Source organism: Fukomys damarensis, unplaced genomic scaffold (genome assembly GCF_012274545.1).
Source record: "Fukomys damarensis isolate Sample0158 unplaced genomic scaffold, DMR_v1.0_HiC HiC_scaffold_17, whole genome shotgun sequence".
NCBI classification, from domain to species: domain Eukaryota; kingdom Metazoa; phylum Chordata; class Mammalia; order Rodentia; family Bathyergidae; genus Fukomys; species Fukomys damarensis.
The window spans coordinates 5,492,263-5,505,378 of NW_022900929.1; the positions used below are offsets into that span (position 1 = coordinate 5,492,263).

The window sequence follows — 13,116 nt, forward strand, 5'->3', positions numbered from 1 at the left end:
GAATCACGACTTCAATTTTGCTCACTATCTCTATGGTTATCTGGGAAATTATTTCTGATTTGAATTTCTAGAGCCTGATTGATCTGTTTTGTTACCTCCAGTGCTATGGGTCCAGGGAGTCCTGTTGGTTCACTATCAGACTTTTCATACTCATTTGGCCTACTATTTGCCATTGGTGAACTGGAAATCTGTTTTTGTGTCTTGCTTAAGTGTTTTCTCATTTTTATTTTCATTGTTGGGTAGTCCTTCTTTAATTTCTGGGTAGTACTTAAATCTTCCTAATATAGTTGGTTTTAGCTTTTGAGTTTCTAATGACTGATAGACATCCTCCTTTTCATAATATCAGCGAAAACAACTCTTTAAATCAATCACAACCCTTTATCCCAATTGATACATTCAGCAGCCCAATAGGATCAGGCACAGCTTGCGAACTGACCACTTGTGGTAGTCATTAATATATCACCTTTAACTCATGTGAATTAAATTAATTTCAAGAAGCAGCCCATAGTATGTTTGCAGTTAATATGCTTTTCAATATAGCATCTTTACCATTTAGGATGGGGGGTTAGACTTAGAATGAGAGGATTAGATATGTGAAAGATTTAGAGCAGGTTTGAAGTGAATCCAGAAGTTGTAGAATTACCTTACTATCTTTACAAAGCTATTAACTTCAGGGGGGATAGAGAGAGTGCAGGAATAAGGACAAGAATATATCCCCTTAACAACAACAGGTGCTTGCCTTCCCTTGAAGGTACAGAGCCATGAGTGAGGTAAAATGAGTGGAGAAAAGAACATAAAGAGAAACCCCTCCTAAAAACAAAAAATAATAAAAGAAGAAGTCTGAGTTAGGGCAGGAGCCAGAATAAAAAGGGAGATGAGGGACAGTATGGTGGAGCAAGAGACTTAGTTGGAGAGAGAGGACAGAAAAAAGAAAGAAATTTTAGGGTGGAATGAGGAAAAGAAAAAAGAGAGAGAGAGAGAAAAAAGAATTTGAAGGGCCTCTTTCAGACTGTCTCTGTTCTTATATTATACCACATGTACAGCCATATGCAGAACCAAATCCCCTGGTCTCAGCTAGCCAATGGCAGTTCCCCACGACTGAGACTGAACACAGTCTACAAGGCCTAACTTGAGTTTCCCTACCCTCAGGGTTGATCTCCACTCAGTTCTATTACAGGTTTCCCTGCCCTTTCTTTAAAGTTGTTCAAAGTTGGGAGCTCAGAAAACTACCCTTCATGAGTACCTATGCCTCTGCAGAGTTGGTCTAAGGACTGGCCCAATCAGGAGGTTTGAGAACGGGGTGGGGGTGGGGTCATGGGTGTGTTTCAAGGGCGCCTGCGGGGCTACCTTCCTTATTGGGTCTGTTGTCGCGCAGTCCGGGAGGTCATGCACCTGCCAGGTGATCTCAGGCAGGCAGGCAGCTCAAGAGACCCCCTCTGGGGTCTTTGGGTCCTTGCTGGGTCTGTGTCACATGGTCTGGGAGATCGCGCACCTGCCGGGTCCTGAGTTCTAGCTTTTGATCCCCCTGCCTAACCCCCTCAGAGCACTGGGATTACAGACCCATGCCCCTGCATCCAGCTGTAATCACACTTCTTTGTCATGTGATAATTCCAGAGTCCTCTGAACCGTGTAATTTTACTTCATTTTTTAGCAGGCTGCTCTTAATCCCACTTACCTGTCTGTATCCAGGTTAGGTCCTGCAGTGAATTCTCCTGATGACACTGTCGCTGCACAAGTCTGTCCCTTCCTGCAGCCATCTGAAATGCACTCTGGCCCTGAGTAATTCTCAGCCAGCTCTGTTCCATGCCCGGATGTACTGCCTGTGACTTTATGCATCTGTTCCCAAGGCTCTTGTTCCTGAAACCTCAGCTGCTCTTGCCTTCTGGAGGACGACTCCTCTGGTCCTCTTTTCTGTTAGTTTTTGCTGTTCTTCTGCATTCTTTTGGGGAAGTTGGAGGGGAGTGATTGGGCAGGAGGCATCTTTTTTTGAAAAACTGAGAAAAAAAATCTACCTTCAAAGGCTTATATGCCAAGAGACCCTATATCTGTCACTCATAATGAATACATGCTAACAATTTGTCATGTTGATCTTGGGTCTTTTGCTTTAAAAGAAAGAAATCATGTCTGAGGATAATAGGAATCCAAGCACTGGGGAACGCAATAATAAACGTTCTGTGTACTTGGATTCACTTAGGAGCTTTCCAAGAGGTCGACTACTTACATTGTTGCCATTCACAAATGGAAGAAATTAAGGCTCAGAGATTAAGGCCAGTCCCTTGCATGAATCGGTGCAGCTAGCAAGAGGCCGGCAAGAGGCCGGGCTAGGATGTGAATCCCTACAGTCACGTGATCAAGAGCAGCACTCACAGTCACGTCGTCTGCTTCCAAGCTGAGATGCCAAAGTTTGCTGTTCCCCTTCTACATTTTCCTTCTTTCCCAGAGACACACACCTGTGTGCTTGCTGTTTTCCTGCCTGTCTTTTTAATATTTTCATTGCACATATACATGTCCATAAACAATCTGTCAAGTTCATGGTAGTTTGACATTTTCATAAATGGTGTCATGTTGTAATACTCTGCAGTGTGCTGTTTGCAAGAGCTGCCGTGTCTGGTTGCTAAAGGTCAGGTTCATTCATTCCAGTCCTGTATTCACTGTGCGCATCCCAGCCCTGTGCAGGTGTGCTCTGGGTGTGTCTTCGCATCTTGGCCAGAGGCAACACTATTGTCCTGGTCTTTGGCAGCTCACATGGGCTATTGCTTGCTGTTCGCTGGACACTGCTCAGCCCTGGTGGCAGGAGGGTCCTCTATGTGCTTCCCTTCCCTCCACATCTGTGGAGACACTTAGTTCTTCACTGTGAAATACCTTGAGGACCTTATTGTGTCACCACAAAGTATGCTCATCAGGTAAATGTGAATCATGCTTCTGCTGTTTTTAATTTTCATTTTTCGGAATAGTTTCAGTGAACACCATTTCATTTCTTTTCCTTTCTCTGAATAGACTGTCTCATCCTGGATGTGTTTTTCCATAGTCGTTGTCCTTTTCTTTTTTTTCATTGTCCTTTTCTTATTGCTGTGTAGTTCAGAGCAATGAATTGTCAGTTGTAGTCTTGAAATTTTCTGGGTTTTGGGGGCTTTGATTAAAGTGGGGTTTGTGTAAATTATGACATAAAATTTCCCACCTTTTCCTTTATGATCATTAACTTTTGTGATTTAAGTTCCTGTTTCTGCTTAACAAATGTATCCTTTAACATTTTCTTCTAAAAGCTACAAATTAAAAATTTTGATCTTTAATTCATATGGAGAGAGTGGGGCTGGGAGGGAGTGGTGAGCCCTGCTCTGCAGCTGTGGATCTTTTCTCTGCCTGCTTCTTGCAGCCCCAGAAGTTGAACACAGGGCTTCATGCTGAGCTACATCCCCAGCCTTTTTTTTTTCTTTTTTTTGTTTTTTTTCTGTTTTGAGACAGGGTGTCACTAAGTTGCCCACACTGGGATCAAACTTGCAGTCATTCTTAACTGATGATGGCTCCTGTCAACCTCTCAGTAAGAATCCTTGAGACATCAGATGCTGTTCATCTTTCATGCCTTCCCAAGCATGATTTCCTACCATCTGTGCATCTCCTACTGCCTGGTCCACAGCTCTGTCCCCTTTTCCAGTGAGTCACAGGATTTGTGCTGAGCTCCCCTGAATGTCGTAGGCAGCACATACAGCAAATGAAACACTGACATCTCAGCCAAAGAACAGGCGTTCATGAAGCTTGACTTGTTGGTCAATACATTAAGTTTGACTGCTGGCCCCTTGTCCCTTCAACCTGCTACTGTGGTAGCCCTCAGCATTATTGCACAGTGCACTGTGGATTCTTCTGGCCCAATGAACTCTAAGCAATGCCATGTTCTGCTCTTGGCCCAAGCACTGGGTACAGCACCAGAGCCCACCAGGTCCTCAATAGAAACTTGCTCACTGGAGGAGTGATCGGAGGTCAGAGACCTTTTAGAATGGTCTTGTTTTTTTCTCTCCCACAAAGCGTCATACAGAGTTGGGGCAGGCTAAGCTTCCCTTGTACTCTAACAGGGGAAAGCAGCCTCTGAAGGCAGTAAGATGAAACCACTTATGGCGACCCTGCAGGTTAATGGGGCATGAGCTGTTCCAGGGGTCATTGTCTTTCAGGGCTGTGGCTACAGGCTTCATCTGGAAGGAGTGGCAGTAGCTGGGTCCCGGGAGGTAGATTCTCTACCAGGACATGGTACCAGAGATCTATAGTCACCTGGTCTCTGCAGGTGAAGAGGGCTCCCCTGTCCTCCTCCAGGTAAGTGAAGCAGGAAGGCCTCAGATCTTGCAAGGGTTTGGCCTTGGGTTTGGGTGGCCAGAGTGTCTCAGTCTCACTACATGGACAGAAAATATTTGAAAACAACTGTATCTGTGCTGAACATATACAGATATCCTTTCATTACTCACTAACAGTACAGCAGACAGCTATCCACGGAGCAGTTAGGCTGTGTTGAGAATAAGCCCTCTACAGAGAGAGGGCTTGGAAGGACATGTGGAGGTTCCATGCAGTGACTGTGCTGGTTTAAATGGGAGACTTGAGCAGCCAGGGATATTGGTATCCGAAAGGGTTCCTAAATCAACTCCCTGCAGCTACCAAGGAACAACTAACCGCATGTGTGATGTCACCTCCCACTTGAACGTCTGTTGTTTGGCTGAGATGTCAGCGTTTCATTTGCTGTATGTGCTGCCTACGACATTCAGGGGAGCTCAGCACAAATCCTGTGACTTGCTGGAAAAAGGGACAGAGCTGTGGACCAGGCAGTAGGAGACACTCAGGTGGCGTTTGCCAGGTGAGGATGGCCTGTGGGCCACCGTGGGCCTCAGGAAGTCACAGGGCACAGCCTGGTGCTTTCTTGTTCCAATAAAAATGTCCTTAAAACCTAAGTACATTTGGCCCCTGTGGCCCACTGCTTGATCTCTTTCCTGTCCCTGGGGAAAAGGGAAGCCCTCTCCTATTCTCATTCACCCTTCGTCCTTCCCCACCATCGCCATGGAGCCCTCACTTGCTTGGGCTTTGTTGGAATCTTTTGTCTTATGTTCAGGGATTCACAGATTTGTCCTGTTTTAAAATACCTGTTATGAGCTACTCTTTTTTTTTTCTGTTAATCTACTCTTCTGATTCTATGTTTGGTTCTAGTTGACCAATCTTGGTGAATTTGCCAACCTTAGTTCATGTGTCTGGAGACTCTGGTACCCAGCCTTGGTATGTTACTTTTCATATGACTCTTAAATTCCTTCTAAACCATGTGACATGGCCCCATTCTGCCTGATATTATAACTGAAGCTTTCTCCCCAGCAGCTCAGCATAGTCCCAAGAGAAGAACCTATAGTTTATTTGTCCTCACTTCTATAAGCAGCTTGTAGTGGACATTCACCAAACCTCTTCCTTGCAGAGCAAGTGTTGTTGTCACACAGATGTTCAGGACAGTTGTCATTAACCAAGGTTTTATGCCAGAAGTGGTTAGGAAGCTTTAAAAATACCCAATGCCAAAAATTTTGATGGGGGGACATCAGTAAAAGATGGTCTTCATCTCTTGGGACCTCAGCAGTTGGACCCAGGAATCCACAGACTTGTGGATCAAGGTGTGACACCCATGAAGTGGATGTGGGTGCCAGAGGTGAGCAGCAGTTAGAGAGGTTTAAAATGTAGGCGAGGATAAGAGCTTGGTAGCATGCATCTGTAATCCCAGCATTCTGGAAGACTGAGACAGGAGGAACGCAATTTTCAGTCCAGCCTGGGGAACTTGGTGAGATCCTATCTCAAAAGCAAAAAGGGAGGGGTGTGAGGATGTAGCTCAATGCAAAGGCCCTGAGTTCAATTCCCAGTATCACCAAAACAGAAAAGGAAGCAAGCAAGCTGGGAAGGATATAGGAGGCATGGGTTGCAGAATCCTTTGTTGTTGTTTTGGTACTGGGGATCAAACTCAGGACCTTGTGCTTGCAAGGCAGGTGTGGTGCTGCTGACCTAAATGCTGGGCCCCGGAATCTGTCTAAGATTCTAAGTCGAGTCTACAGTGGTACGGCAACAACATGCACAAGGAACGTTCACGCAGGCTTAGTGAGAGTCAGTTACTCCGGGCATAAAGAAGGGCAAGGGAGGCTTTGGGTGTCAGGTGGCCTTGGCATCGAGAAGCTCTGACTGGAGAAAATGGTGATACAGGCATGGGAATTTGCAGGGACTCTAGTCCTGGGGCACAGGACTTACAGTGTAAGGTCTTACAGTGAATGTAAATAGAGGTAGATTGAACCCAGGACCTTTCCACTGAGTGACACCAGCCCTTTTCAATTTTTACTTTTTTTTTTTTATAGGGTTTAGCACCATATCACAAGTTGCCCAGGCTAGGCTTCAATTTGGGACCCTCCTGCCTCCCACAGTGCTGGGATTTACAGGTGTAGTCCACACCAGTTGGTTTTCCTTTCGTGCTCACTTTTACATGTGTGTAGCAGCAGAGCTACTTATGTTCATCATGCATCTGTTCTCTCTGCTTTCAGTATCCTCTTTTCTTTCCTTTTCAAAAGCCAAGGCACTAATGTTAGCAAATTATTTTTCAGTCTGGGCAGTGAGGTTCAATGTTACACAAGTTCTTCTTCCAGACACTTCTGAATTCTGTGGCATCAGCACTGGAAAGATAAAAAAGTTCATGTCCTCAATTCTAGAAGTGTGGGAAGTTGATACCCACGGGGACAGGACGCAGAAACATCAAGACGAACACTAGGGGTTAAGTTGGAAGCCTAGATGAGAAAAAACTGACCAGCCTGGGGCTCTGTGAACATGATGAACTTGGAACAAAAATCCCAGAGAACCCAAGCCTCGGTCTGTCTACACAGCAGGTGTGGGCATGCAACACGAGCAGGGAGAGCATGAAGCCAGCCGAGGCGCTGTCCCAGCACCTACCTAGCCAGGAGGAGGTTGGAATTCCTCTATTTGAAGCTTGAGCCTTCTCTGCCTGCTGAATCTATGCAGTGTGGATGAGCTTTAAGTCAGGACATAGCCCCAGAAGTGGATCAGGATGGTGGAGGCCCCCTGCGTGCACTAGGTAAGGAGAGGCTGTATGCACTCCAGGGACAAGGTGAGGGGGACCCGTCCAGAGCCAGCCCAGTGGGACAGAAGGTCTGTAAGTGCTCCAAATGTGAGAAAAGTTGCTCTCGTGGGTTTTGGCTGATGGAGCATGTGCCCTCCCACACGGGCAAGAAGCAGACTGGGGCAGGACCATCTCATCCACCACCCTGGTTCCACACTAGGACAAGTTGCATGGGTGACCACAATGAGGGGAGAGAGGGAGGCGAATCACTCAACTCCGTGGGAACAGGATAATGGAGCGTACAGTAATACATTGTTACCTGGTACACTCCATGATGAAGGGTATCTCTGTGAACTGTGAATATTAAGCTTTACAATAGGGGAATGCGTTAAATCACCAAGACAGCAGATCTCATAAGCATCAGAACAATTCCAGATGGTACATAGTTTTTTATGTTCCTGAGTTTGCCACTAAAACAGAATATTTATTTTTGAGTAGCATTGGTGAACTGAGCATAACATTGAATTTTGTAGACCTACACACCAAATATGTAGAATAATATATAATCAAGACTTTTTATGTTAAACAGTATCCTCTGTCTTTGTAATTAATAATGGGGACAGTAGGAATTTACTAAGTATAAGTCCATAGATGGTATCACTTATTGTAACAGAGCCCTAGATCCGGAAGCTGATGATTTCATGACATCTTCTGATCTGTCTCGATTGACTAGCTAAAAGTTATATATTAAATGTGTGAGGTTAGGACTCCCTTTCTGGCAATGTGATAGAGGTCTAAAGCAAAACAATTTACTTATAAACAACTAGAAATGATGGACAATCAAAAGCTAACACTCTTTTAAATGCATAATTTGCCTCTCAGAATCACTTTGCTGATGCCAGCTGTGTAGAGGGCACCAAGCACTGGTTGATCCTGAGCTACAGCAAGGGTATAGTGTTGCAAACCCAGAACCTTGCATGTCAAAGCCTAGAGGTTGAGGCTTTGAGGACACACAGGACAGAGAGTTGGCAGAGACATAATTCAAACCCAGGATTCACCAAAGTCTATGTACAGGGAAAGGGAAGATGGATGGAAAGTTTGTCCTTCTCCCCCTGGGTGTGTGTAGACAAGAGCTATGTTTCATCTGAATTTTTGTTTTTTTGGTACCCGGGGATTGAACTCAGGACCTTGGGCCTACAAGGCAGGTGTGGTGCCACTGAGCTAAGTCTCTGGCCCTCATTTGAGTTTTGAACTGGCCTTATTCATATCCTGGTTCAAAAACACAACAATTAATATAAAAGTGTGCTGTGTTCTTCGAAACAACTTATAGAAGCAAAGATGAAATGTTCTGGGGAGATGACCTTTGAACCAGATGTCTCAGGATTCCCATGCAAACTCTTGTGTGTTGCTCTGTGAACCTAAAATTACTCTGCAAATGAAGTCTTAAAAGAAAAAAGGCAGTCCTAAATCTCATCTTATGGAGATCACTGCCCTCTTACCTATGGATTTGGGGAGGATGCTGAGATTTCTGTCTCTTTCAGGTCCTGGCAAAGCAGAAGGAAAGGTTGGAGGTGATGTGGAAAGAACTCTCCAGACTTGTGCAATCTCACCCAACCAGGTACGGCTCACCCAGGTTCCAAGTCAGCATTCACAGAGGTACAGTCTCCAGCTAGGAGTGTGGAGAGGCTGCATTTACCTGTGCTCATGCTGCCCTAAGACTTTTAGGCCCTTCAGGAGATATTTTTAGGCTGAGGATAGTTGTTAGTCACGTCTTAGGGAAAAGTTCCATGGAATTTTGGATCCTGGGCTTGAGGGCTTTCAGACTTTTTGAATACCATTTTTTATACCAAAGTACAAAAGTATTTTCAGGGCACCTTGGCATTGGTAAGTTGGTTCCTCACAGCCAACTCTGACATGCTTAGAATAAAAGACTCCAGGGGCTGGGCAGGGTGGCACACACCTATAATCCCATTCCTCTGGGAGGCTGAGGCTGGCAAGTTTGAGCCCACCATGGGCAATTTAGCAATTTAACTTGTCTCAGGGTAATAAAGAGGGATGGGGATATAGTGCAGGGTGAAGGCCCTGGGCTTAATCCCCAGTACAAAGAAAAGGGGTGAGGGAAGAAAGGATGGAGGAAGTAAGGAAAAGAGAGAGAGGCTACAAGGGACAGGTTCTTGTTTTCAGTACGGTTTCAGAACTGTGTCCCAAGGGCCCCAATATTTAAGACCCCCAAATAACCCAGAGCTTTTCTATGGTTTAGTCTTCCATCAGATAATAAGAATTTCAGGTTCATGGATCTTGAAACATAAGGAGAGAGCCCGAAAACCTGCCCTTAAAGAGCTCACACTCTAATTGTGGGTGGGCGATCACTGAAGCAGAGGCTGAAATTCATTTTAGGGCACAGTGGTCATAATGGAAGGGCAGGTGCCCAAGAGGGCTTCATGGAGAAAATAGTACTGGGGCAGATCCTAGATTCACAGGGATTTTCACAGGAGAGAACTGGGAGCACCAGGGCCACCCAACAGCAATGACAGAGGCAGACATGGGCACAGTTTGCTGCATCTTGAAATTAGTTGGAATCAGAGGGAGCTTGTTTTACACACCTTAAAGGACACAAGTCTTCAGTTTGCCTGTTCACATGAACATTCCCTTATAATTCCCAACCAAACCAAGGTACAGAGCTCTTTGAGTACCCAGGTGATCTCCCCATCCTCCCTGCCAGCTCCTCAAACCCAGGTAACCATTCTTAAAGACACCAGCCACTGTCACTTAGTTTGTCATTGCCCTTTGGGTGGAACCACACGGGCAGTGTTCTCTGGGTCTCACTTCTTGGACATCACAGCTGGCAGCTGTGGTTCCTCCTTTTTAACAGCTGTGTAGTACAGTGGGACCTCGGTTTGCCATCTGCATTCTACGATTCTAGGGAAGACGGCCATGCAGTGTTCTTGAATGGAAGCATTCAAGAACCGAGGCATCGCTGTATTTTATTGAGCGAATATGCCCCCAGTTCTTTTTAGTGCCCATTTACACATATTACTTTTGTCTTTGTCTATAAAGAATGCTTCTGAAAACTTGTACAGAAGCCCTTGTTTCTCTTCAGAAGATATTGTGTAGCAAGGAGTAGAGCAGCAGTTTTCAACCAGCAGTTATTTTCCCCTCAGGGAACCTGTGGATAGTGTCAAATGACTTTTCTTTCTTTTTTTTTTTTTTTTTCCAGTTTGAACCCAGGACCTTGTGCATTGCTAAGCAAGCATTCTACCACTGAGCTACACCCTCGCCCTCCAGTGACATTTTTTATTGTCACATGTCAGGGGTGGCATTGAATGAGCGGAGGCCTGAGGTACTCCACATTCTACAGTACATAGTGTCCCCCACAACAGAGCCCACAGATACTGAGCTGCGTAGGAGCTGGATTTTGAGGTCCTTGGATGCCCTTCCCAAGTTTCTGTCCAGTGAGCGCTGGGAGCCTCAGATGTCTCTGGCACAGACAGATTCCCTACAGCAGGGGAAATCTCAGGAGCCAATGCCCAGTGTTAGGTAAGCTTAGCCTGGTGGGCCGTCCCTGATGTCCTCTGGCTGATGGCTCGCTGCAGGGCTCCCTGCATGTCCCGGTTGCGCAGTGTGTAAATGGCTGGGTACAGCAACGGGGTGAGGTTGATATAGATGAGCGACACCAGCTTGTCCTCCTCCAGGGAGCGGCTGCTCAGGGGCCTGGAGTACATGGCCGTGGCGCAGCCGTAGTGCAGCACGGCCACCGTGAGATGGGATGCCACTGTGTTGAAGGCTTTGCGCCGGCCTGCAGCATCCCCAACCCCCAGGATGACCACAAGCACCCTGGTATAGGAGAGCAGTATCAGGAACAGCGGCAGCACCAGCAGCAACAGGCAGGCCACCAGGAGCACGTACTCCTGCAGTTTCCGGTTCCCACAGGCCAGCACCAGCACAGCTGGGAGGTCACAGAAGACGTGGTTGACAAGGCCACCATGGCAGAAGGGGAGCTGGAAGATGGCGCTGGTGAGGCCTACAGCCAAGACTGAGCCGCCCGTGCAGCTGCAGGCCAGAAGGACCCAGCAGAGCCCTGCGGTCATTAGCTGAGGGTAGTACAGTGGGTGGCAGATGGCCAGGTAGCGGTCCAGGGCCATGGCGGCCAGCAGCAGGCACTCAGAGCCACCCAGAGCCACAAAAAGGCCCATCTGGGCAGCACAAGTGGAGGGGGCCACAGCCTGGCCCCCAGGAGGCAGGAGGAAGCCAGCCAGCATGCGTGGGGTGAGCGCCAGGGTGTAGGCTACCTCCACGGCTGACAGTGCACCCAGGAAGAAGTACATGGGTGTGCGCAGCGTGGGCGCGGCCAGGGCCAGGCCCAGGATGAGCAGGTTCCCTGCCAGGGTGGCCAGGTAGAGCGGCAGGAGCAGGCCGAAGAGCAGCACTCGCAGGCTCGGGGGCCACCCAGAGAAGCCCAGGATTATGAACTCCCGTGGGGCAGTCCAGTTGGACTCAGGCCAGGGGCTTGTGGAGAGACCTGAGGGAGACAGGCACACGGGCTGGGTGGGAGTCAAGAGGCTGCTTCTCTCCCAGGAAACGGGTCTTTGCTGTGCTTGAGCCCCAGAACTTTATGCCAGCTCTGGGGGGTCCAGTCCTTGCTCCCAGTCCTTGCTTCTCTACTTCCCCCAGAGACTTAGTACTTTGTACCCCTCCTTCTCAGTTGTCCAGTGTCCCACACCATTATCCATTGTTCCTGTTGGCCTCTCTCTGTGATTTCAGGAGTCCTAGATTCTTCTAGAGCCCTGGTACCCCTGCCCTCCCAGTTCTCCCCTGCTCCTTCCCCTTTCCCTTCTTTTTTATTGGTACTAGGGATCGAATCCAGGGCCTCAGACTGTGCTGCAACCCCAGCTCCTTTTTATAGTATTTTTGAGACAGGATATCACTAAATTGATAAATTGCTTAGGCTGGCCTTGAACTTGGCAGTCCTCCTGGCTCAGCCTCCCAGAGTGTTGAGATTACAGGTGTGCACCACTGTGCCTGGCTTTTCTCCAGACTTCTAAACCCCTGGTCCTTTTGGAAGGAGCCACATGTCCTCTTTCCAGCTGGTATGCTAAGGATGAGGGGCTGAGCATCCAGGGAAGAAAGGTGTCCGAAGGAGGTCAGGTTTCTCCCCAGGAACCTCTGTGCTGAGTATGTGGGCTGAGTAGCAGAGAGACGGGCAGTCCGCAGTCAGCCACGGGGATTAAGGGGCTTGGGCAGAGCTCAACCCTTCTGTTCACAGCGGCCCACACAATACCTCTTCTCTCCCTCCCGGGATTGGGTTGCCTACTTATTTTTATCATTTCTTCTCCTTAGCTGGATGCAGGACAAGCCCTTGGTAATGTGGGGCTTGGCATTTCTGACTATAAGGGAAAGATGACGGAGGACAGACTCCCTTCTCACTGGAGAAATGGTTACCTTCAGCTGCAAGAACTGTTTCAAGACCCAGTCCCTCCTCCTAGCTGCAGACCTGTGACTCAGTTTCCCCCTAAGCTTCCACTTCTGCCTGTGCCAAACTCAACCCCCGATTTCAAGCCTAGGCTGTGCTGCTCCTGCAAATGGAACTGGCCCAGTGCTAAGACTGGAAACCTGGAAGTCACATTCTGGATTAGGTCTCTCCTGCATCAAGTACAACTGTACACACATCCTGACCAATGTGTGATTATTGGCAGCAAAAGGGTCTAAATCATCAGCAGCAAAAGTCCACCCCCATTAAAGCAAAGCCACAAGGGAATGTACTAACACTGACCAAAAGCAGCCCGAGACTACAAAAAAAAATCCTCCAGGGGAAGAGACCTCCTGTGACCTTGCCCATTCACAGCTTTGATGTATACAACTTCAGTAACAATGCAGGTGTTTCTGGGAGGTTTACAGTGAGCAGAAAGCCCAGGAAAATGCGTTTTTGAGGTACTCTATTTGCTAACTCAGACTCCACGTCTTCAATCCCATATCAAAACCCTGATGGTGAGATTCCTTTCTTGGAAGCTGGCCCACTGCCTTTTTTTTTTTTTTTTTTTTTTTGGGGTTTA

At 47.4% G+C, this 13,116-nt stretch overlaps 1 protein-coding gene across 1 annotated transcript in view; it reads right to left on the bottom strand.

The window, feature by feature from the left end:
- Positions 1-10,599: 10,599 nt before the first annotated feature.
- LOC104853895 (olfactory receptor 10AC1) overlaps positions 10,600-13,116 on the bottom strand; it is a 6,260-nt gene continuing 3,743 nt past the window's right edge. Inside the window, exon 2 of the mRNA XM_010612106.1 lies at positions 10,600-11,585. Coding sequence (XP_010610408.1) covers positions 10,600-11,585 — 986 coding nt within the window. The remainder of the gene's footprint in view (positions 11,586-13,116) is intronic.